Source organism: Gymnoscopelus microlampas (assembly GCF_963454915.1).
Source record: "Gymnoscopelus microlampas genome assembly, chromosome: 22".
Taxonomy (NCBI): domain Eukaryota; kingdom Metazoa; phylum Chordata; class Actinopteri; order Myctophiformes; family Myctophidae; genus Gymnoscopelus; species Gymnoscopelus microlampas.
Window position 1 is genome coordinate 31,819,572 of NC_139959.1, and position 23,908 is coordinate 31,843,479.

The 23,908-nt window shown below is 40.5% G+C and overlaps 1 protein-coding gene across 2 annotated transcripts; it reads left to right on the forward strand.

Moving 5' to 3' along the window:
* The first annotated feature begins 3,767 nt into the window (after nucleotides 1-3,767).
* On the forward strand, nucleotides 3,768-23,841 carry irf9 (interferon regulatory factor 9). 2 transcript variants are annotated; one of them, XM_084048991.1, is made up of 10 exons: nucleotides 3,768-3,834; nucleotides 7,605-7,669; nucleotides 8,284-8,406; nucleotides 11,240-11,423; nucleotides 14,016-14,155; nucleotides 14,780-14,867; nucleotides 17,593-17,652; nucleotides 18,754-19,161; nucleotides 19,967-20,082; nucleotides 20,522-23,841. In XM_084048991.1, exons 2-10 carry the CDS (start codon nucleotides 7,616-7,618, stop codon nucleotides 20,639-20,641), a joined length of 1,293 nt encoding a protein of 430 aa, XP_083905117.1. In that variant the 5' UTR covers nucleotides 3,768-3,834; nucleotides 7,605-7,615; the 3' UTR covers nucleotides 20,642-23,841. The 2 variants fall into 2 exon arrangements, with proteins under 2 accessions (XP_083905117.1, XP_083905118.1); XM_084048992.1 differs by having other exon boundaries at nucleotides 18,757-19,161.
* The last annotated feature ends 67 nt before the right edge of the window (nucleotides 23,842-23,908 follow it).

Here is a 23,908-nt window from a genome sequence, read left to right on the forward strand (position 1 = left end):
CTTTCCAGGCATCCGGACAGCAGAAAGCGAGAGTGGAGAACATTTAGATGGATTCATATATAACCTATACCTTGGCTGGTTCCAGTGAAGAGGCAGGAGTCCAGGACCCAAAAGGGGATCTCCAACAAGCTCATCTCACAGTGGTGTAAAGTAACTAAGTAAACGTACTCAAGTACTGTACTTAAGTACAATTTTGAGGTACTTTTACTTTACTGGAGTATTTCCAATTGTCTGTACTTTTACTTATACTGCACTACATCTCAGAGGCAAATATTGTACTTTTACTCCACTATAATTATTTGACAGCTTTAGTTACTAGTTACTTTGTAGATTTTGATTGTTTTTACAGAACATACATTACCCACTTCAGCCCTATATACATCGGCCATTTGAAAATAGCCGATCTACAAGCTCACATTGTGAGCTTGTAGATCTGCTATTTTCAAAAGATTTTTATACATTTGAAAACTTGCAAAATGGGACATTCTGCATAATGAGTACTGTTACTTTAAGTACATTTTGATACCAATACTTTTGTACTTTTACACAAGTACATTTTTGATTCTGGACTTTTACTTGTAACGGAGTATTTCGATATTGCAGTATTGATACTTTTACTTATGTAAAAATACTACTTTTTACTTAGTACTTTCGTCGTGGAGAGCCACAGAGAACACACATATTCCCTGTCAAATAGGCTTGTATCATTAGTTTTTGTTAACATACTGTCATCAAGGGGGCAGGGAGTCTTATCCTCACGATGCTGAATGCATGTTGATAGGGAATTTTCCACTTGTTACCATTTGCAGTCCACGTGCACTGCACACACGAACGTGCACGCACGCACGTACATACTAATGTGCACACACACATACGCACATACTCATTATAGAGACTTAGACATTTTGTCTCCAAGGACATGCTCTCTGGACATGAAGCTAGTCAACCAGTCAATAAGATAAGATATGAGCCAGGTGCAAGCTACAAATACAGCCATAATTTGCTGGTCGTGACATCCCGCGCTAGGAGGATTGTGGAACCGAGTGGGGGGCTTGCAACCTTTGACCTCCAAGGCTGTAGGTCTGTGAGGCCCTCGCAGACCCTTCCCCTCTCACTTTAGTTTGGCAGACAGAGATCTCTTTCACTGAACAATGTTTGTATTAAAGTATAATTATGTTTATCATTGTTTTATTTTGTACATTTTGTAACACTGAATCCTGGACACTATACTGGGAAAAAAACAGCGTTCCAGTACACTTTTTGATACACTTTTGCTGAGGAGTTTTGCATAGAGGAAAACTTGAAGGCAATTGGGTTTCAGTTAAACCTGCCACCCTTTGTCAGCTGTAAGAAGTAAATGCCAGCTGGAGATGTGCTCACAACAAAGCACATTGCAAAGCACCGGGTGCATGTAGAGAGGGTCATCGCCAAAGTTAAGAAGTTCAAAATTGTGTCAGGCAGAATACTAGAATACTAGGTTAGGGAACATAAATCACATCTGGTATGTGGTGTTGAGCATGTTGGTCATGTGGGATTTCAGGAAAATGTGCATAATCTCATGTACTGTACAAGTCCTGGGTAAAGTATCCTTTTGGCCCCTGGTGACCCAAAATACATGGAAGTCAATGGAGTGACATTCCAGAAGTTGTGTAATGGGGATTTCTGCCTTGTAACGCATGAGCCTTGTTCAACAGCCTGATGACAGGCAGTGTCGTCAGGCTGGTCTCAGACCTTTGCTCTTCCTTGGACCTACTTGCGGATTATACCAGTGTCAGTCTACCTTATGTGGATTATGCGGTCGACACGCACTGTCATTTTGCACTTTAATCCCATTACAACGCACTGACTTTTGTCTTTTTTTGGGGGTCTTTTTCTAACACCTTAACTAACGTTCATAAGTAAATTATATCATGCACAATATACATCTGCTGCTAATGCTCACGCACCTTATATCTTATCTCAGGTATGTGTAAATATGTAGATAATTTGTTTGTTTTATCTGATCTCCTTTCACTTTTACTCTAACTTTTATGTACTGGATTCAATATTTAATATTAATTTGATTGTAAATCAGTTGCAGGCGTTCACACTACAATTGCTACATGGTGACACACACACGCACGCACGCACGCACGCACGCAGGACTTGTAGACCTGAAGGTGTCTTCATTCATTAGAAAGACAATCAGTCACCAGAAGCTGAAGGGTGTTTTCAATGAGTCTAACGAGGTTAATGTGAAGTTGGAAGTTGAATGGACATACATACTGTAGGAGGGGGGCGTATCAGATCAAATTCATATCAAATATCTAAATATTGAATCAAACTACTTAAAAGCTTCCTGAGGTGCACACAAGAGTCAGAGTAGACATTAAAATGACCCAAGAAGTGTTTTAAAGTGAGAAAGTCGCAATGCAACGCAGTGTGAGCTTCAGATCTGCTATTTTCAAAAGATTTGTATCCATTTTACATTTGAAAACTTGTGAAATTTGACATTCTGCATAATGAGTACTTTATACTTTTGGTACTTTAAGTATATTTTGATACCAATACTTTTGTACTTTTACTTAGGTACATTTTGAATTCCGGACTTACTTGTAACAGAGTATGTCTACATTGCATTGATACTGATATTGATACTTTTACTTCAGTAAAGCAAGTACTTTTCCCACCACTGATGAAACCTTACCACTGTCCTCAGAATGAGATTTTCATCCTAGTGGTACAGTGTCGCCCCCTGGCGTTCATAACACGACTCAGTTCTTCAAAGTCACGTGATTTCCTGGAAAAGGAGTGTCTGGTGTGAGCAGCAGCATTTCAGCAGCGTTGCCAGGTCTGCTTATTATAAGCGACTCCATAGTTGCTTGTAAATATTGGTAGTAGTTGCGGGTTGCCGTTTTTTGGGGCTTATTTCTAACGTGTAGTTGCTTATTTGGGCTTGTTTGTTTCACAACGTTTAGATAATTTTAACCAGTGGTTCTAAAATATTTTTCTTTTACTCAAGTTTTTTGATTGATATGCTCTATGCACAGCAGCCATATTATCACTTCCTTCACAGGTGTTACCAATGATACTAATGAAGGCTCTGTTCCATTTAGTGTAGCACAGTGGTTTCCACGACCCCCATAAGAGTGTACAAATGGAACCAAATGGACCCTTACGGGTCCATTTGGTTCCATTTGTACACTCTCAGAGTTACACACCCGTAAGGAGCCATTTGGAAGCCCATGAGGGTCCCTGGACCCCAACTTTAGACCCACTGGTGTAGCAGAGTGTTTCCAGTGAGCCAACATGCACAATATCAACACCCTCTGTTTGACCAGAATGGAACAGAGCCTTCATTAGTATCATTGGTAACACCTGTGAATTTCTTCATAATAGGCTGTTGTGAATAGAGCCTATTGATTGATTGATTGATTGATTGATTGATTGATTGAATACTTTATTTATAAGTTTGCAGAGAAAAAAAGAATAGAATAGAAAAGAAAAAAGCACATGGAAGTACAGTTTACAATACAAGGTCAGGGATTAAAAAAGCCCAGAAAAGCAGCAATGGCTTGAAGTACATGTTGAAGTACATTTGAAAGTACATTTTGAATTCCGGACTTTTACTTATGTATTTCTACATTGCAGTATTGACACTTTACTTAAATAAAAAAGGTTAGTAGTTTTTCCACCACTGGTGCCCTATAGTTGCTTCTTTTGGCTTGTTTTCCTAGACCTGGTTGCTTACTTCTCTCACAAAATCTGGCAACGTTGGCAGTGGGCAGCAGTTCAGTGAACGGGCAGAGAGCGTCTTTTTGTCTCTGTCTGTCAGAGGAAACCAAGACTGATCAGGTAAACGAAACCTAACAAAGCTAACAAAGGCAACCAGTTATAGGTTGAACTGTTTATTTTTTGCTTTTGCATGAATGAAGTTGCTCATATTATATTGTTTATTCTTAAATCATAAAAGGTTCATCATATTTTAGCTGTGGTTTTCCCCCAAAGGCAGCAGAGATATATAAACGATCGGGGGATAGAAACTAGCTGTTGAACTTGAACTTGAAAAAAATAGTGTTGCTTTTGATACAAATACCCAATTAAAGGGATATTTCACTTTCAAATAAAATAAACAATAAAACAAATACTTACAAAATAAATGAAAAGGGTAATGGAAAAATCTATAATGTTGATTTTTCCTTTACTTTTTTTTTTTTTTTTTTACATATTATTTAATGTTTATTTTATTTGGAAGTGAAATATCGCTTTAAGTTAAAAAATAACAATAACAACACGAGGGGGTTTTGGGCGTGCTCCCATGCATAGCTGAAAGGCTTATGCATGGATAACAACAACACCAAACAGGATGGTTTATTATATTACATTCTATGGCTGATATAGACTAATGTGTCTTGGACTAAAGCAGGATTGTGTATACAGTTCCATAGATTTCATTTGTATGTCATCATTTGACAAGTGATTGAATACTTTATTAACAGTTTTCACAGGGAAGTAACAGTTCAATACTGTCTGTTATTAGAGGATTTTAAACCCAAGACAGCACTATGGCTTGTTTCTATTGAGCAGTGGTGGAAAGTAACTAAGTACATTTACTTAAGTACAGTACTTAAGTACAATTTTGAGATATTTGTACTTTACTTGAGTATTTCCAATTGTCAGTACTTTTACTTCTACTCCACTACATCTCAGAGGCAAACATTGTACTTTTACTCCACTACATTTACTTGAAAACTTTAGTTACTAGTTACTTTTCAGATATAAACTATGATATAATGAAACATACATTAACCACTTTAACCCTATTTTATACATAGGCTATTTGAAAATAGCCGATCTACAAGCTCACAACGCGTCGCAGTACTTTTTCCACCACTGCTATTGAGGTCCTTTGTTAAGTGTGTGAGGTTTCAGCCTGCAGGCAGAGAGTCAGAGTCAGTGTCCACAAGCATCTCAACAGGGGGTCCTGGACCCCTAGGGGGCCCTCAGAGTTACTACACGGGGTCCGCCAAATCTTTGTGTGAAATGATTTTTTTTTATTTTTTTTATCTTAACCACTTGAACCCTAGAATCCCTTTTTCTGAGGAAAACTTTAGCCAAAAAATAGCAGATCTACAAGCTCACACGCTGCGAGGCGTTGTGAGCTTGTAGATCTGCTATTTTTTGGCAAAGAGGCTTGGTGTAGAGCAAAAAAAGAGCAGACCAAGTAAACGAAAAAAGTTTAATCTGAAACACAATTGTATACAATATAGAGGGGGGGTCCCTGCTTCATCTCTCTCAGCTAGGGGGCCCTTGGCCTGAAAACGTTGAAGACCCCTGACCTATAGTGTTTCAGCGCGCCTGGTGCGCTCTGTGCGTTATGACCGATTATAACTATGGCATGAGACGCATGGAGTCTGCCTCCATCAGTGGTGGGAAAGGTACTCTCATTTTTTACTTAAGTAAAAGTATCAATACTACAATTTAGAAATACTCTAGTAAAAGTCTGGTGTTCAAAAATGTTCTTGAGTAAAAGTATAAAAGCATTGCATCAAACTATACTTAAAGTACCAAAAGTAAAAGTACTCATTATGCAGAAATCTTCCATTTCATGTTTTCAAAATGTATAAAATCATTTTGGAAATAGCAGATCTACAAGCTCGCAAGATCGCACTATTACATTTGTTGTGTGGCAATTCATCTCAAGTAGGCTACAATTTCATGATGGTGACAGCCCTAACTGAAATCCATCATTCTGCGGGATGTCCTGGGGGAACCACGTCTGCACAACTGCTGCTCACTGCTTGCCAACATACAAGGGTGGCCTCATTCAAGGGCCTGACCTTCTGTAACAGCAATGTTGTTCATGATGAGTTTTGATTGATTGATTGATTGATTGATTGATTGATTGATTGATTGATTGATTGAATACTTTATTTAGAAACTTGCAGAGAAAAAAGCACATGGAAGTACAGTTCAAGAAAACAAGGTCAACTAAATAGGATTGAAAAGCCCAGAAAGTGTGATTAGACTTCAGTGTGGCATGGTTAACTTACAGGGTAGTATTTGGACGTTTTGAATGCTTTTTTGAACGTGCTGATGAGCAGTGGTGGGAAAGTAACTAAGTACATTTACTTAAGTACTGTACTTAAGTACAATTTTGAGGTATTTGTGCTTTACTTGAGTATTTCCAATTTCCAATACTTTTACTTCTACTCCACTACATCTCGGATCCAAATATCGTACTTTTACTCCACTACAATTATTTGAAAACTTTAGTTAGGCCTATTGGTTACTTTGTAGATTTTGATTATTTTTACAAAACATACATTAACCACTTCAGCCCTAGATTTCGGCCATTTGAAAATAGCCGATCTACAAGCTCACAATGCGTCGTGATGCGACGCATTGTGATCTTGTGGATCGGCTATTTTCAAAAGATTTTTATACATTTGAAAACTTGAAGTGGGACATTCTCCATAATGAGTACTTTTACTTTTAGTACTTTAAGTACATTTTGATACCAATACATTTGTACTTTAACTCAAGTACATTTTGAATTCTGGACTTTTACTTGTAACAGATTATTTCTACAGTGCAGTATTGATACTTTTACTTAAGTCCAACATTTGAGTACTTATTCCACTACTGCTGATGGGCGTGAGTGACTGTTGGCTGTAAATTAGATTTAGTCCATTAACGGTTGGGTACAACAGCTCAAACTCCTCAGTGATGGTCAAGATGCATTAGCACGCTTAATACATCTTACCAGTTGGGCTTCATGAGTCCTGCTGGTGCTTAGAGAAAGCAATAAATGACTCCTCTTTTAATTGACTGTAAAAATCTCCATGATTTCTCTCTCTCTCTCTCTCTCTCTCTCTCTCTCTCTCTCTCTCTCTCTCTCTCTCTCTCTCTCTGTCTCTCTCTCTCTCTCTCTCTCTCTCTCTCTCTCTGTCTCTCTCTCTCTCTCTCTCTCTCTCTCTCTCTCTCTCTCTCAGCCTTAAGGAAAGGAGCATATACATCACATATGCCCTGTAATCAGTGGTGGAAAAAGTACTCACAATCTTTACTTGAGTAAAAGTATCAATACTACAATATAGAAATACTCTGTTACAAGTAAAAGTCTGGAATTCAAAATGTACTTGAAGTACCAAAGTAAAAGTACTCATTATGCAGAATGTCCCATTTCAAGTTTTCAAATGTATACAAATCTTTTGAAAATAGCAGATCTACAAACTCACAATGTGTCGCATCGCGACACATTGTGAGTTTGTAGATCGGCTATTTCCAAATGGACAAAATGTATATAGGGCTGAAGTGGTTAATGTATGTTTTGTAATAAAGAAAAAGTAACTAGTAAGTAAAGTTTTCAAATAAAGTCTCTGAGATGTAGTGAAGTAGAAGTAAAAGTATTGGAAATTGGCAATACTGAAGTAAAGTACAAATACCTCAAAATTGTACTTATGTACAGTACTTGTGAAAATGTACTTAGTTATTTTCCACCACTGCCTGCTGTAATAGAGATCGCCTAAGGCTCGTATAAATAATGAGTTTTTTTAACACTCGCAAGGGGGCAGGGAGTATTATCCTCACAATGCTAATGATGCAATGTTTATGTTTTGTTACAGTTATCGCAGTCATGCCATCTAAGATCCGCTCCACACGCAAACTGTGCACCTGGATCGTAGAACAGGTGAGTTGTGTGTGCTGTTGACCATTGAATGGGTCAACCATTCAATCCGGGAACACATCTCTGTCATTTTAGATTTCTTTGGGCTATTCAAAAATAGCAGATCTACAAGCTCATAGCGCGGCACAGAGTGCCGTGCTATGAACTTGTAGATCTGCTTTTTTTTTTTTTTTTTTTTTGCAAGTCTTTGAATATATATATTTTTTAAACAGAAGCAAAGATTTTAGTTACAAATGTTTGCTTTAAAATGTATACAATCAAAGATTTGCACACATTTTCTATGATTTTTCACAAAATAGCAGATATACAAGCTCATAGCTATGAGCTTGTATATCTGCTGTTTTTGAATAGCCCAAAGAAATCTTAAAACGACACAGATGCGTTCCCGGTTTGAATGGGTTAATTAAATAAAGCAAGGAACAGCAGTTGGTTGAACCAGTGCTACCATCCTGCCAATACTGAAAACAACAGTTTCAGTACAAATATATATTTATTTAATCTATAAAATAGTAATTAAACAAGAGTTTAATAGGTGTGCTAAATTGTATAATTGATCTGTTTGTATGTCTATCTTTAGTATTTATTGGTGTTGATGGTGGTGATGTTTATGACTCCAGGTCAACAGTGAGAAGTATCCAGGCGTGATATGGGACGATGAGTCCAAAACGATGTTCCGTATTCCATGGAAACACGCTGGCAAGCAGGACTTCCGCAGCGACGAGGATGCAGCCTTCTTCAAGGTAGAAAAGAAAGAAAGAAAGAAAAAATATTCCCGGTAACACTTTTCTTAAAGGTCTAACTTTCGACCTCAGGGACAGCATGCATGCCTCAGAACAACATATTGTATCGGAGCATAACGTCCTCTAATGTACGGTGTCTTAGACTATAGACATGAGTCATACGGTACATTTGTATTTGGCTCAGTTTTTACTTCATTTTTAGATAGCAGAGAGTCAGGAAACTGAAGTCAGGGAGAGGAAACAAATGGTCTCCAACCGGAAACATCCCGCTGTCACGCACTATCCGGTCATTTGGAAACTTGTGAACTAGGAATGGAAACCATTTGAAGGACAGCTCTCCTACAGTATATCCAAAAAGCACCTGACCAAAGTTCATCACGTTCACATCAGCTGGTGTTTGAGCGCTCTGCACATATGATCTTATCTGCTGCTACAGTAGCTTTTATGATCCTGCAACTAAGAAACGTCACACCAGTTACTGTAGGTATTTCAATGACTTGTTTTTTTGAGCTAGTAAACTTAAGTACAGGGTAAACTGTTGCGTCCTTCTTTGTTCAGGGTTGACTGCAGGTGCGGTGGTCTCGAAAACATAAAGGAAAACTGGCACAGCATTACACATGAAAATGCTGTGTAACCTTTTTGTTCTGTAATGTTATGTAAGCCCACGCCCCACCATTGCCATGGCGATATCCTTGAGTAGTGATCCTCAGCACCTGAGCTGATCTAGAGCCCTGTAATCCACTCACATAGCACTGACGAAGGTCCCAGGATCGAAACGTTTGCTACTTTTTTTGCACCCCTCACTTTGAGCACAGTGCACTTTATGAGCATGTTAAATAAAATCAATACCATTTTCATAGTCTGTGTCGTAAAGAGTCTTCCTTAATAGTTAATGTTAATGCATAGTTAATGCAGAGACACCAATATTGAAATGATATAGTGGCTATATGTGTGTTGTGTTTTTAAACATACACTGCATGGACTGTAAAGTCCTTTTTTTACTCTCACATGTTATGTTTTCTTTTACAACTACTATACATAACATTTTGCAACTAAATGCATGTGCACAGTATTTTAGCTTACATCTGGTTCTATTGGTTCAGGGGTGGAGGTGTTAACTGGTGGTGTTACTATTGGTTAATGAGCGTTGCGCATGGCACATGCACAGAGCTAGTTCAGTCAGGGAACTCGCTGTGCGGCAAGTTCCCTATTGGTAGGGGAGATGTAGTGTGCCTTCTCAGAGTACCTAAAAGCAGATACATTCAGTGGTGGAAAAAGTACTCAAATGTTTTACTTAAGTAAAAGTAAAAGTAACGTATGTGACTATAATATCCATGATAGTGTCCCCCCCCCCTTATCTAACTTAAAGGATCCTTTCCCCATTTCTCAGCATCATCTCTATGCTGTATTATGCTCACCATGTGTGAGCTTCACCATTTCTGCCTACATGCTCTGTGTCTCAGAGGTGGGCTGTGGATGGTTAGAAAATGGGCCTACTGATGACATCATCAGTGGTCATTTCAAACAGGATTTCAACGTGCTAACTTTCCAGGAGGAGAATAGGCTATAGTTGAAGTTAGCTTGGAACAGAGCCATTCAAGGAGAGTTACGTCACCTCTGTCCACTTATTCGGCCTTCTATTGGCAAATAGTGACAAAGCCCGGAAACGGAAGTTTACGGAATGCATTGGAGTCTATGGGCGTTTGTAACTATTTCCTGTTTACATGAACCACGTGACCGACGCTGTTTCTGTACCCTCAGTGGCTGAACTCTCTAATATAGGGCTTGGAATCCCCGCCGATAATGTCATTGGTAGACAGGTTTCTGAATTGTCCACAGGCCACCTCTGTGGCGCAGAGCGAGTAGACTGAAATGGTGCCATAATAATGAGCGTTAATGAGGACCAATTATATGAAGATGAGGTTGAAAATGGGTGAACTGTTCCTGTAACTCAATTCACCACTGCATGTTGATTGATAATTGACAGCAGCCTGTGTCTTGTCTCAGCAATATGTATGTATTGGTGTGACTGTGTGCGCTTGCCTCTCACATTAATCCATTAAGGCCGGAAACGCATCTTTGTAACCACTTTAACCATTATGTTATACTTTGGGCTATTCAAAAATAGCAGATATACAAGCTCATAGCGCGGCACCGAGTGCCGCGCTATGAGCTTGTAGATCTGCTTTTTTTGAAAAAAAAATGTGGGCAAATCTTTGAATATATATATTTTTTAAAGAACATTTTTAACTCAAATCTTTGCTTCTGGGGGGTCCCTGGAACAACATATTTTGAGATTGGGGTCCGCGGCCATATCCTACATTATCATTTTGGGGGTCCTTGACATGGAAAAGTTTGAGAACCGCTGATATTATAGCAACATACGTTTGAAAAAAATAAAAACTGTTAGGATTTAGAAGACATTTGTATAATTCCCAGAAGCAAAGAAAAACATCTTCTTTAAAAAATATATATATTCAAAGATTTGCACATATCTTCACGATAAAAAAAGAGAAAGCAGATCTACAAGCTCATAGCGCGGCCCTCTGTGCCGCACTATTAGCTTGTAGATCTGCTATTTTTGAATAGCCAAAGTATTGACCTTCGCAAGTAAGTAAGATAATGGTTAAAGTGGTTAAAATCTAAAATGACATGCTTTCCCGTTCTTGAGCAACGTCTCCCTCTTCTTCATGAGGGCAAAACAAGGAGCACGTTGTGCTGCAGTATAATAGCAGCCATTATCAGGGTTACAGAGAGACAGAAAAAAAGAGAGAGACACACATGTACAGTTTACTGCACAAGTAACCCCCCCCCCCCCATCTTTCTCCTCCAGGCGTGGGCAGAGTACAAGGGAAATCCCAAGAAACGTTCTGTTTCTGACACGGCAGCTACCTGGAAGACGCGAATGCGCTGTGCCCTCAACAAAAGCCACGAGTTCAGTGAGGTATCTGAGCGGTCGCAGCTGGACATCACTGAGCCTTACAAGGTGTACCGCCTGGTTCCCCTCAGTGAACAAGGTGAGATCAAAGCCCATGGGCTCCTTTTCTTTTGTAGCACTTGGTAAGCCTGTAGAAAGCACTACGCTTGAAAAATAAACTCCAAACATGCATGGCATGGAACATGTGGAGCATGTTGCTCCATAGGCCTCTAGCTCTATATTGAGAGTATGACACAACCATTATGACTTAATGGCTCTACGGAAGCCTTATGGGTCCATACAATATTGGTATTAATGTAGAATGTATAAATATGGCACCTCGTACAGTCACCACTAAATCCACAGTGAGGAAAGGTAAGCAAGGAGAGTTTAATTGGAGAGCACATTTCATACACAGACGCAATTCAAAGTGGTTTACTGTACATAAGGTATCAAAACAAAAAGACTTAAGGCTTTTGAAGATAAATAAAGATACAGTATGGGAGTCAAACCCAGCGCACACCTGTGTTGATGAGGTGCTGGCCACGGCAGGTAACAGTATTGACAAAGGATGAGTCCGCACAGCTCTTTGCCACGATGCAAAATGTTTATTTTAAAATTAAACCAAAGTTTAGACAGTGAAGTCTTCCTCAGGGTTTTAGTCAAACCCACACCACCATATGAGTAGATATGCAGTTTTCATAAAACAAAAGAAAAACAGTACAAAAACTTGACAACACAAGCAAAGAGTGCAGTGTGAAATTATGAAAAGGCCCTTCGACCAAAGCAGTCAATGACAAGAGATTAACAATCAAAACAGTGAGAGAGGCACAGATAATCTGCAAACCACATCCTGATGAAAGAGCGGGCATAACATGTGATTGTTTACTTGCACCACCATAGACTACGGGTTTCACACACCACTGCATATGCCAGGAAACCATGGCAGCAAAGAAGAACACCCTTGGGCGTCTCTCCCGTTATATAAGTCCACTGATACACACCCTAACCGCCCAAACGGGAGACACCTCAACACTTAATCTGATTAGTGTTGCAAAATGTACATGTTTTACATGAAAGGTCCGTATGGACTTGTCTAACTTGTTTGATGTGAACACATATTATGAACACAATGAAACGGCTATGGCCTGCGGAGCAAACATTTCAGCGAGACAGAGAAGCACCTGACCAAAGTTCAACACATTCACATCAGCTGGTGTTTGAGCGCTCTGCACATATGATCTTATCTGCTGCTAGCTTTTATGATCCTGCAACTACAGTAAAAAACGTCACACCAGTTACTGTAGGTATTTGAATTTCTTGGTTTTTGGAGCTAGTAAAGTACAGGGTAAACTGTACTTTACTGTGCGCCCTTCTTTGTTCAGGGTTGACTGCAGGTGCGGTGGTCTCGAAAACATAAAGGAAAACTGGCACAGCATTACACATGAAAATGCTGTGTAACCTTTTTGTTCTGTAATGTTATGTAAGTCCACGCCCCACCATTGCCATGGCGATATCCTTGAGTAGTGATCCTCAGCACCTGAGCTGATCCAGAGCCCTATAATCCACTCACATAGCACTGACGAAGGTCCCAGGACCGAAACGTTTGCTACTTTTTTGCACCCCTCACTTTGAGCACAGTGCACTTTATGAGCATGTCAAAATAAAATCAATACCATTTTCATAGTCTCTGTCGTAAAGAGTCTTCCTTAATAGTTAATGCAGAGAGCGAGTCTTTTCTCTGCAAGTTTTCCTTGGTCCAACAATATTGAAAAGATATATTGGCTATATGTGTGTTGTGTTTTTAAACATACACTGCATGGACTGTAAAGTCCTTTTTTTACTCTCACATGTTATGTTTTCTTTTACAACTACTATACATTACATTTTGCAACTAAATGCATGTGCACAGTATTTTAGCTTACATCTGGTTCTATTGGTTCACGAGTGGAGGTGTTAACTGGTGGTGTTACTATTGGTTAATGAGCGTTGCGCATGGCACATGCACAGAGCAAGTTCAGTCAGGGAACTCAGTGTGCGGCAAGTTCCCTATTGGTAGGGGAAATGTAGTGTGCCTTCTCAGAGTACCTAAAAGCAGATACATTCAGTGGTGGAAAAAGTACTCATAATGTTTTACTTAAGTAAAAGTATCAATACTGCAATGTAGAAATACTCCATTACAAGTAAAAGTCTGGAATTCAAAATGTACTTGAGTAAAAGTACAAAAGTATTGGTATCAAAATGTACTTAAAGTACCAAAAGTACTAACATGTTTGAAAATAGCAGATCTACAAGCTCACAACGCGTCGCAATGTGAGCTTGTAGATCTGCTATTTTCAAATAGCCTAGGTATAAAATAGGGATAAAGTGGTTAATGTATGTGTTATAATATAATAATTTATATCTGCAAAGTAACCAGTAACCAAAGTTTTCAAATAATTGTAGTGGAGTAAAAGTACAATATTTAGCTCTGAGATGTAGTGGAGTAGAAGTAAAAGTATAGACAATTGGAAATACTCCAGTAAAGTAAAAGTACCTCAACATTGTACTTAAGTACCGTACTTGAGTAGATGTACCTAGTTACTTTACACCACTGCCTAAAAGCAGATACATTCAGTGGCAAAACTAAATAAATGTATTGCTAATTTTATATTCATTAAACAAAGTGGTTCTGTTGGTTCTGTTGGGTCAGGAGTGGTGGAGCCTCCTCAGAAGAAGAGCCACCAAAGGGCAACCAAACAGACTCGAAAGAGGAAGCTCAGCGAGTCGGGAGGTCAGGAACCTCTGCCCTTTGTCAAACACATAAAGGAGGAAGCGCTCACCCCTCAGCTGGTGAGTCATCCTTCCCCACCGTGTGTGTGTGTGTGTGTGTGTGTGTGTGTGTGTGTGTGGAAGGGAGGAGTGTATGGTTGTGCCCGCGGTGCTTAAGGGTTAAGCAGTTAAAGAGGAAGTGTTCACTTGTCAGAACTTGTGTGTGTGTGTGTGTGTGTGTGTGTGTGTGTGTGTGTGTGTGTGTGTGTGTGTGTGTGTGTGTGTGTGTGTGTGTGTGCGTGTGTGCGTGCGTGTGTGTGGCTTAGTTTGATTCATGTGACACCGTGGAAAACCAAACGAGCGCACGCACGCATACACACGCACACGCACACACACACACACACACACACACACACACACACACACACACACACACACACACACACACACACACACACACACACACACACACAGACACACAGATTTGTTGAATGTTTATTAGTCACGCTCCTGGTGTGTAAGATAAGAACACGGTTATTGTATTGAATATAATAATAATAACAATAATAATTCAACTTGTATAACACTATACAAAAAAAGGATCTATAAAAACCTATAAGAAATGCAATTTATATAAATAATTCTAAAAGGGTAAAAGTATACATACATTGATGTTTCAGTAAAGTGTTGCTGGTTTGATTGCAGTGCTTTGAGGAAATCCAACTGGGAGGAGAGGTGACAGTGGAGACACAGGAACCAGCCCAGCAGATCATCACCTTGCAGACAGGAGGACGTACGTTCAACCATCCCCTATCTCTCCCTGTTTTTTAAAGATTGTTTTTGGGGCTTTTCTGCCTTTATTGGATAGTACAGGGGGGCTCGGGAAGCAAACCCAGGACAAGCTGTCAGGCATCAAAGGTACCACTTGGCCATTGGCACCTCTAACCATCCTCTCTCTAAAACCCTGGCCGGTCTATCAGCACCCACCCCCCTGAACACCCATGACACCTGATTCTATGTTTTGGTAACGCACCGAAAATAGCAGATCTACAAGGGTCAGAGTGCGTCACATTGTGAGCTGGTAGATCTGCTATTTCTGATGTGCGACACCGGTGCGCAACTGAAGGTCTTTTACACACCAGCGTGACTATTAAACGTTGCAAAAATGTGTCTGCAAATATGTTGCATCAATACAGGTGGATGCCTTTTATTTACGGTGAAAATTGCACCTCGCTTAAGAAAGAAAAAACGAATAGATCACTTTATCGTTGCATAATAATCACCTTCTGTGGAAGTACTCCTAAATGACACAAACTGTAATTGGATAATATATCTCTGCTGTCCGGCAAAAAAAGTGGAGTTAGGAGGTTTTGTTCATCATTGATAAGAACAGCTGAATGGACCTCCAATAGGGTGACCATATGTACCGTTTTGTGCGGGACAGTCCCGCATTTCAGTGACTTTTCAAGCGTCCCGCAAATTGAGACGCTGTCCCGCATTTTGATTGATAGGCTCCAGTTTTCAAATATGCGTTTAAAATCTTGATTTTATCAATTAACTGGCTGTGCGCAGCGCAGCGGAGCAGTGGAGCCTGTCATCAGGGGGCGAGCCGAGTGTGAATGTGTGTGTGTGTGTGTGTGTGTGTGTGTGTGTGTGTGTGTGTGTGTGTGTGTGTGTGTGTGTGTGTGTGTCTGTCGAGACGAGAACGCTGCCCCAATTAAAACACTCGCCCCAAAACACACTCGCCCCTATGTTTTTCGCCGACCGAGGCCGCCAGATATACCCGGGGCGAGTGTGTATTGGGGCGAGTGTTTTTCTTTGGACGAGGCGACCGCGGCCGCGTTGTTGTGAACGAGCAGTGAATTATATCACGTGTTGCTGGTGGAATACAAGTCGGAAAGAAAATAATCAGCAGACAGCAGCTCAACAACATATAAGAGGATACAAGAGCTATCTGTGCAAAAGCTGCAAAGTGTGCATATTTAAGCAAGTACTTTAAAACAGTGAAAGCTACAGAGGAAAAAGAAAAAAAAAGTAATAGACCCGGGGCCCGCCAGGACTCAAACTAGTGACCACGTTGTGAATAATTAGAAACAAACAACCTCCTGGCGCTTGCTTCCAAGTTGGGGGGTAAACCGAAGGTATTGAAGAGGAGAATGTTATGGTCATCAGAGATCAGAGGATTTAGCAGCTGCCCAGCCATTCTGATAATGTTAGGAGCAATGGACCTGCCAACAGTGACACTATACGAGCAGGTAGGGTCCAACCAAGTGTTTCTAAATTGACTGCAGTCTGAACCCTATCCATCAGATCCAAGTTTTTATTTGCATAGTAGTTCTATTATAGTTATTATTATCATACTCCTATTACAGAGAAGATTTCATACCCCCCACTTTTTGCAGAAAAAAAAAGTTTTAATTGTGTTTAATGTTTTTGATAATAAATCGGTCAAATCAAGCAAAAATAAGAATTAAATAACATAACCCTAACCTAACCCGAATCCTAACCCTAAAACCGAAATAAAGTAACCAAAAACTGGTAAAAAACGAACCCAATCCGCCCAGAACCGCAAAAAAAAATCGCTTCGCGCGCGTGCGGGAGGGGGTCTCATGCACGCGCGCGCACGGGTTCATCTGTCCCTCATTGGCCCTGTTTGGATCTGGTCACCCTAACCTCCAAGCTCACAATGAGGTTGGAGGTCAAAAGGGGGTGGAGCCTGGAGTCAGCAAAACCAGCTAACTCCACCCCCTTTGGTGGAGTTAGCTGGTTTAGCAGAAAGTTTGAGGATCCAATGGAGTTAGCTGCTTTTGTCAGAAGCGCTTTTTAATACTTTTCATTGTTTTTTTTTTACCAACACACAGACGCACAGAAGGGTGTTCAATAGCACGGATTTATGGAATAAAATGCAAAAGCATCAAAATGGAGTTAGCTGGTTTCTGCCGGACAGCAACAATTACATTTTGGGTCAATGAAAACAAACAAAAAAATTAAACGTGTGTAAGGTCCTTACGCATAATTCAAATGCGTAATTATGCTTAATAATTCAGTAAATATACTGCCCCCCTTTTCTCTCTCTCTCTCTCTCTCTCTCTCTCTCTCTCTCTCTCTCTAGTTAATTAATATTGTTACAATTAAAATATGATTTGGATGTGTGGTATTAAAGCCATACTTTATTCTGTAAACAAGTAAGACGCGCGAACGCTGGAAGCGAACGCAGCTTGACTGTAGCTGCTATATTTCATCCACACTGTAGTAGTGCACTCTGGCGGCTGCACACAGGCAGTGCAGCTGCTATATTTCAGCCACGGAGTTTCGAGTCACATGGGGGCGCGAGCCAATGACAGCGTGAGTCACATGGGGGCACGGCTGCACACAGGCAGTGCACCACAGAGACGACACACACGGACAGAGACACACACAAGCCGAGCAGGGTTTCATAGTAAGCTGCACTTGGGCGGAGGCTCCTTCCGCGTTCGCAATGACTCTCTCACTCTCTCTCTCTCTCTCTCTCTCTGCAGTGGTGGATGATGAGCTCCTGTTCGACATGCGGCTGGAGACTGCCCCACCCCGTGCAGGAGGTAATGACATCATAACAATATAGCAGAGCTGTAAAACGCCACCAATTCTGATAGCTGCTGCCTAGCAATATCATACACATGACATGACATACCTCTCGACACAGCAGTAAGATATCACAGTAACCTAGCCTTGACAACATCATCATGGGATTTCTCAGCTGTTAATAATTAATAATTAATGGGTACGTGGGTCATGTTGACTTCCACGCTGTCAAGTTATCAACGTTCCTGAATTCTTTGTATTTCTTTCTCTCTCTTCCTTTCTCTTCCTAACTCACTCTTCTTGTCTCCCTCTCTCTCGTATCTCTATATCCCTCCCACTCTCTCATCGCTTTTTCTCGTATCTATGTCTCGTCTCTCTCCCACTCTCTCCCCGTCTCTCCCTCCCTCTCGTCTCTCTCTTTGAATAAGACCTAATTAGCCATCAATTATTTGAGTTGCAGCTGGTGCCTTATACAGTACCCATGTTGTTTATCTGCTTTTAAGTTGTTATCTACATTGGACATCTTATTCATGTATTTATTATTTCATATATTGTTCTATCTCTGCTACACACGCCCCCCTTCCCCCCAACACGTTGCACTCAGTTTGCACACACATTCTCACTCAAAGAACCAAAAAAATAAGCTCTCACGCCTTTTTATGTTTTATCCTTTTAACAGATATATACAAATATATGGTCATGTATCGTTGCTGTCGGGCAGAAACCAGCTAACTCCAGTTTTGAGCTTTTTCATTGCTTTCCATAAATCAGTGCTATTGAACCCCCTTTACGTCGGTGTGTTGGTTAAAAAAATATTGAACCAATGAAAAGCATTAAAAAGCGCTTCTGACAAAACCAGCTAACTCCATTGGATCCTCAAACTTTCTGCTAAACCAGCTAACTCCACCAAAGGGGGTGGAGTTAGCTGGTTTTGCTGACTCCAGGCTCCACCCCTTTTGACCTCCAACCTCATTGTGAGCTTGGAGTCAATGAAAAATTAACATTTTGGAGTTAGCTGGTTTCTGCCCGACAGCAGTGATATGAATTTTATTCAATAAAAACGTCACTCTCTCTCATATGTCTCCCTCTGTCTCTCCCCCCCCCCCCCCTCCCTCCAGTAGTCCAGGACTCGTACCAGGTCACGGTGAGCTACATGGGCCAAGAGGTCGTGCGGCGGGACATCCCGGGAAGCGACGTCCGCGTCGCCTACGTCCCTTCCTCGTCCGCCCCGCCGACCCCGGCCCACCTGGTGGCTGGCGGGTTCCCCCGCGTCGCCCTCCCCGAGCCGCGCCCCGCCCCCCAGGACTCCAGCCCCGCGTTCAGGGTCCAGCTCCAGGACCTGTCCTCGTTGCTGTCCTTCATGGAGAAAGGAGTGGTGCTGACCACCTCGGCCCTGGGCGTCTACGCCACGCGCTACTGCCAGGGCAGGGTGTTCTGGACGGGCCCGCACACGGACACGCCGGGCCTGCACAAGATGGAGCGCAGCGAGCACTTGCTGGTCTTCAGCAAGAACGCCTTCAACCGGCGTGAGTCGAATTTATTCAGACTACTGCATGTCAAGAATGATTTTAAACCACTCAAGGCCTATTTTATACTTTGTCGTACGAAATTGGCGGAAATGGCAGATCCTCAAGCTCACAAAGCGTTAAAGGGATAGTTCACCCCCAAAATGACTTTTTTTTCCTATCGATTAGTCACCCCATGGAGACTTGAATTCATTGATATTTGTTTTTTCGATTTTTTTTTGGGCGCATTCCTAAGCCAATAATTTGATGAACGGCAGCGGTTCCGGTAGGAGACACAAAGAGTCTCCCTTTGTGTCTCCTACCGGAACCGCTGTCTGATGGTCCGCTGGTCATCAAATTATTGGCGAGTGCGAGAAAACATGTGAGAAAACATATCCATGAATTCAAGTCTCCATGGGGTAAACTATCCCTTTAATGCTAATTATTTTATAAAATAATGTTCCTTTACTTTAAAAAAAAATTGTCATTAGGGTTATTGTACTGTATATACATCACAACAGTATGAATTAACTCATTTACTTGCATATTCAAATATTTACAGGAGGTAAAATGGAATAAATTGTGAAATAAAAATAAATCGGGAAAAAAAAACAATTCAGTATGATAATAATCTAGTTTGATTCCAAATGAGAAAAATAAATAACGGAATGAATAAATAAAAATAAAAACAGGAAGGAGGGGGTTGGGATTGGGGTGCAAAAAGACAGAGCTTCAACCTTTTAAAATTGTTGAACATTTTTGCCTACAATGACATGGCCAGGTTGAGGGTGGTTAATGGTTGCTGGTGGTGTTTTGTGGTTTGCAGAGCTGGAGCATTTCCGTGTGCATGGTGGTGAGCCTCCTCAGTGCAGCATCACTCTGTGTTTCGGCGAAGGGTTGAGCAACACAGAGGACCCGTCCAGCAAACTGATAATCACTCAGGTACTACACACACACTCACTCACGCATCCACCGTTGGTTCCGATCCAACTGCTCTTAAATCAGATCAGTCAACAGAACAGCATTGAATGCAAAGATGGCTATAAACACATTTTGAGTTGCTTGCATTTTGTTTGCTGTGATGCTTTGCATATGGGCACTCTTACAGAAGGGAGGGGAGATTGTTTCTCATTCATTTTTCCCCTCCAAATTTTCTTAACTGGTCCAGGAATCTAAAAGGATCACTTTTCAGACACAACATAGCTTTTCTAACCATGAGGCTGTCATTACTCAAAGATAGATAGATACTGTAGATGGATTATTGTCCTCAGAGTGCACACATTGACAACATGAAGCTGTAGCTCAAACAGCGGTTCACAAGAGGTCGGGGAGTGTTGTTGAGGTACTATATTACTAATCCATTTGTGTCTCTGTGTTGTAGATCACACTGCCGTGGGCTCAGCAGCAGGTCCAAGAAGCACAAGGAGCCTTAGTTCTCTTTCAGTGCCTGGCGGCCAGCCCGCTCGGAGAATTCACTCTCAACCTGGTCCCGTGCCCCTGAGAGGCCAGACTTAACTGATTTATACTTCATCAAACGACCATGTCATATTACAAAAATGAGGTTAGAAGATGTGTGTGTGTTTGCAGCTAATCTCACAACATGCCTTGATTGATTGAATACTTTATTAACAAGTTTGATAACAATACACAACGTACAGTCAAATGTTATGCTAAAAGCATAACACAAAAATCCCCGGGGGGCTCGTTTACATTGTGGTCAATTGTACTCAGTACGTGAATTGTATCAGCCCCATGCTGCTAGTAAGCCAAGGAGAGTAAATCTCGGAATATTTTTCACATATTGTGAATTTCCGTGTGAATATTTTTCACACTTAGTGGGAAGCCACGTCGTTATTAGATACCGTCCTAGTTTCAGTTTATGTAATTCATTTTTGTCGTATGACACGGTCATATGACAAAGTATAAATCGAGCCTTCAGGCATTGCAGAACGCTACATCAGTTCATCTCACTAATTATTAGCTCATCCCTCTTAGGTTGAGGGTGTGCACGTGAAGTCACCAGGTATAGCTGGGTATACCTGGTGCAATTAAAACTTTGCAATCACTGCATAGGTTTTAGTCAGTAGACAAGCACTACCCGTAAGCTTTCGCTCTCATTTAGTCTTCCTTCGTCATGCATCAACAACTGACCGGTTTCATTGCTGTTGTTATTCTGTTCTGTTCTTATTACTAAAGAGCACTGAAGTCGCGTTTTTTTCCCCCCCATTCTGAATTCCCATAGACTTAATATCGCGTCAAATAAGAACTGTGTTCCAAACATAAACAAATGATCCCGGTGGTTTGACTCATATGGATATGAAGCATCAACTGACGGTGAGAAAACGCTGATGTTACTTCCGCCAAATTAGTTAAATTTTTGCCAGAAACAGACTGTATCAAATATAAGTGACTGACTACCGTAGACGATACAGAACCACCTCCCCACAATTCTTATATGAGACGATTCTAAGATGACTCAATGTTATTGTCCATAGAGAAATTACTTCCACGACCCAGGGGATGAACGAGTGACATCAGGACGTCGGTACTCTATAGCACTATATTAGAATCCGATTGATATGGGAGTCTGATACTTGTCAAAGGTGATTTTTCACCACCACTGCCAGTTATGCAAATATTTCCTTCTGGAACAAATTATGCTCAAAATTAATCTTTTGCGATACACACCGCGCTCAGAACAAATCCGCCAATAGCACAGAGCAGGTCACATAAAGGGAAGTACCCATCAACTCAATATACACGGTCATGTTGAACATTCAAACTATGATAGCTTTTCATTCTGTTTTCATAACATTAACTTTCAAATATGTCTGCTTTAGCACTTTGAGGAAAATGTGCCATACCGCCATATACGCCATATACGCCATATAACACCATAACATATTCTCATTACATATAACATATTGTCATTATCAGGTCATTGTAATCACTTCTCATCTGCTCACCTGTTTCTGTGTCTCGACATAAGAGAAAGAGATCTGTTCCAAAATAAATGATCCACTGTGTTCACACACGTACTCTCTGACGGATGTCACAAATATTACTTTTTAAACGACAGTTAATTCGCCGGTTGAATGACAACCATTTCAGAGACAGATTTCAAGACACTTTTTACGGAGTGGCCCCTTGGCTGTCTTTGTCAGTCCGCGACTAATATCACTGGACCGATCAGCGCCAAATTTAGTTTGCACCAAGGCCAAGGAAGTAAAGCCCTGAATATTCAGTGGTGGAAAAAGTACTCAAATGTTTTACTTAAGTAAAAGTATCAATACTGCAATGTGGAAATACTGTTACAAATAGCATTCAAAATGTACTGTAGTTGAGTAAAAGTACTTAAGTACTGAAAGTAAAAGTACTCATTTTGCAGAATGTCCCATTTCCCAAGTTTCCAAATATATAAAAATGCATTGAAAATAGCCGATCTACAAGCTCACAACGCGCCGCAAAGCGACGAGTTGTGAGCTTGTAGATCGGCTATTTTCAAATAGCCCAAGTATGCATAGGGCTGAAGTGGTTAATGTATGTTTTGTAATAGTAATCAAAATCTGCAAAGTAACTAGTAACTAAAGTTAAACTAAAGTATTGAAAATTGGAAATACTCCAGCAAAGTAAAAAATCGTCAAAAGTGTACTTAAGTACATTTGCTGAGTAAACATACTTAGTTACTTTACACCACTGATATATATATATTTTTATCATCCATAATCTCAAATCAACTGTCAGTCCATGTTTTGTGCAAAACTGACAACTGCCAAGAGTTCCACAGGGAACTCAAGCCGTAATTAGACCCTGTCTTGTTTTTCATTCAAATATTTCCCCCCTGAAAGTGGACATGCAAATTTTGGAACACATCTCTGCTTCAGTGTTATACAGATCTACCCAACAACAAACCACCTCTGTGCATGTGGATGTCATTATGTTTTAACCACTTTGAACCCGAGAGTCCCTATTCTGGACCAAATACTCGGTAAGAATAGCAGATCTACAAGCTCCACATTTTGAACTTGTACGTCGGCTATTTTCGGTAAAGAGATTTGGTGTAGAGGGAAATTCCTGTGGACAAATATAGGGTTTAAGAGGTTTTATAAAACCATTGTCTTAATCCATGGAAGACAAGAATGTGACATGTTTGTTTGTGGTGGGTTTGATAATATTAACTGTCAGTATCAACTGTCAAATACGTCTGTTTAAATACTTAAGAGCTAAATGCACCATAGTGCAGTGTTGTATTCTGCACTCTTACAGTAGCAGCAGCAGTTCTCTTAATAGATTTGTAGAGCTCAGCATCATTCCATAGCTTTCAAGTTACTCTCATAACATATGCATCATTATCAATTCATTGTAATCCGCTCATATCTCATCCTTTTCTGTGGCTCGACATAAGAGAAAGAGAAGTGTTCCAAAATAAATGATCCACTGTGTTCACGCGTACTAAAAATACACATTCACAACAATGACTTTCAACCTGGCATCCCTATTTTGGAGAGAAAGATTTTCAAAAAATTTGTTGAGAGCTTGTAGATCGGCTATTTCCGCTATTATTGTGTGACACCGCCGTACGGAAAAAAACTGTTTTTGGCTATTCAAAAATAGCAGATATACAAGCTCATAGCGTGGCACCGAGTGCCGCGCTATGAGCTTGTAGATCTGCTATTTATTATTTTTTTAAATCGTGAAAATTTGTGCAAATCTTTAGTTTGAATATATATATATTTGAGTTACAAATGTTCGCTTTAAAAAATATATA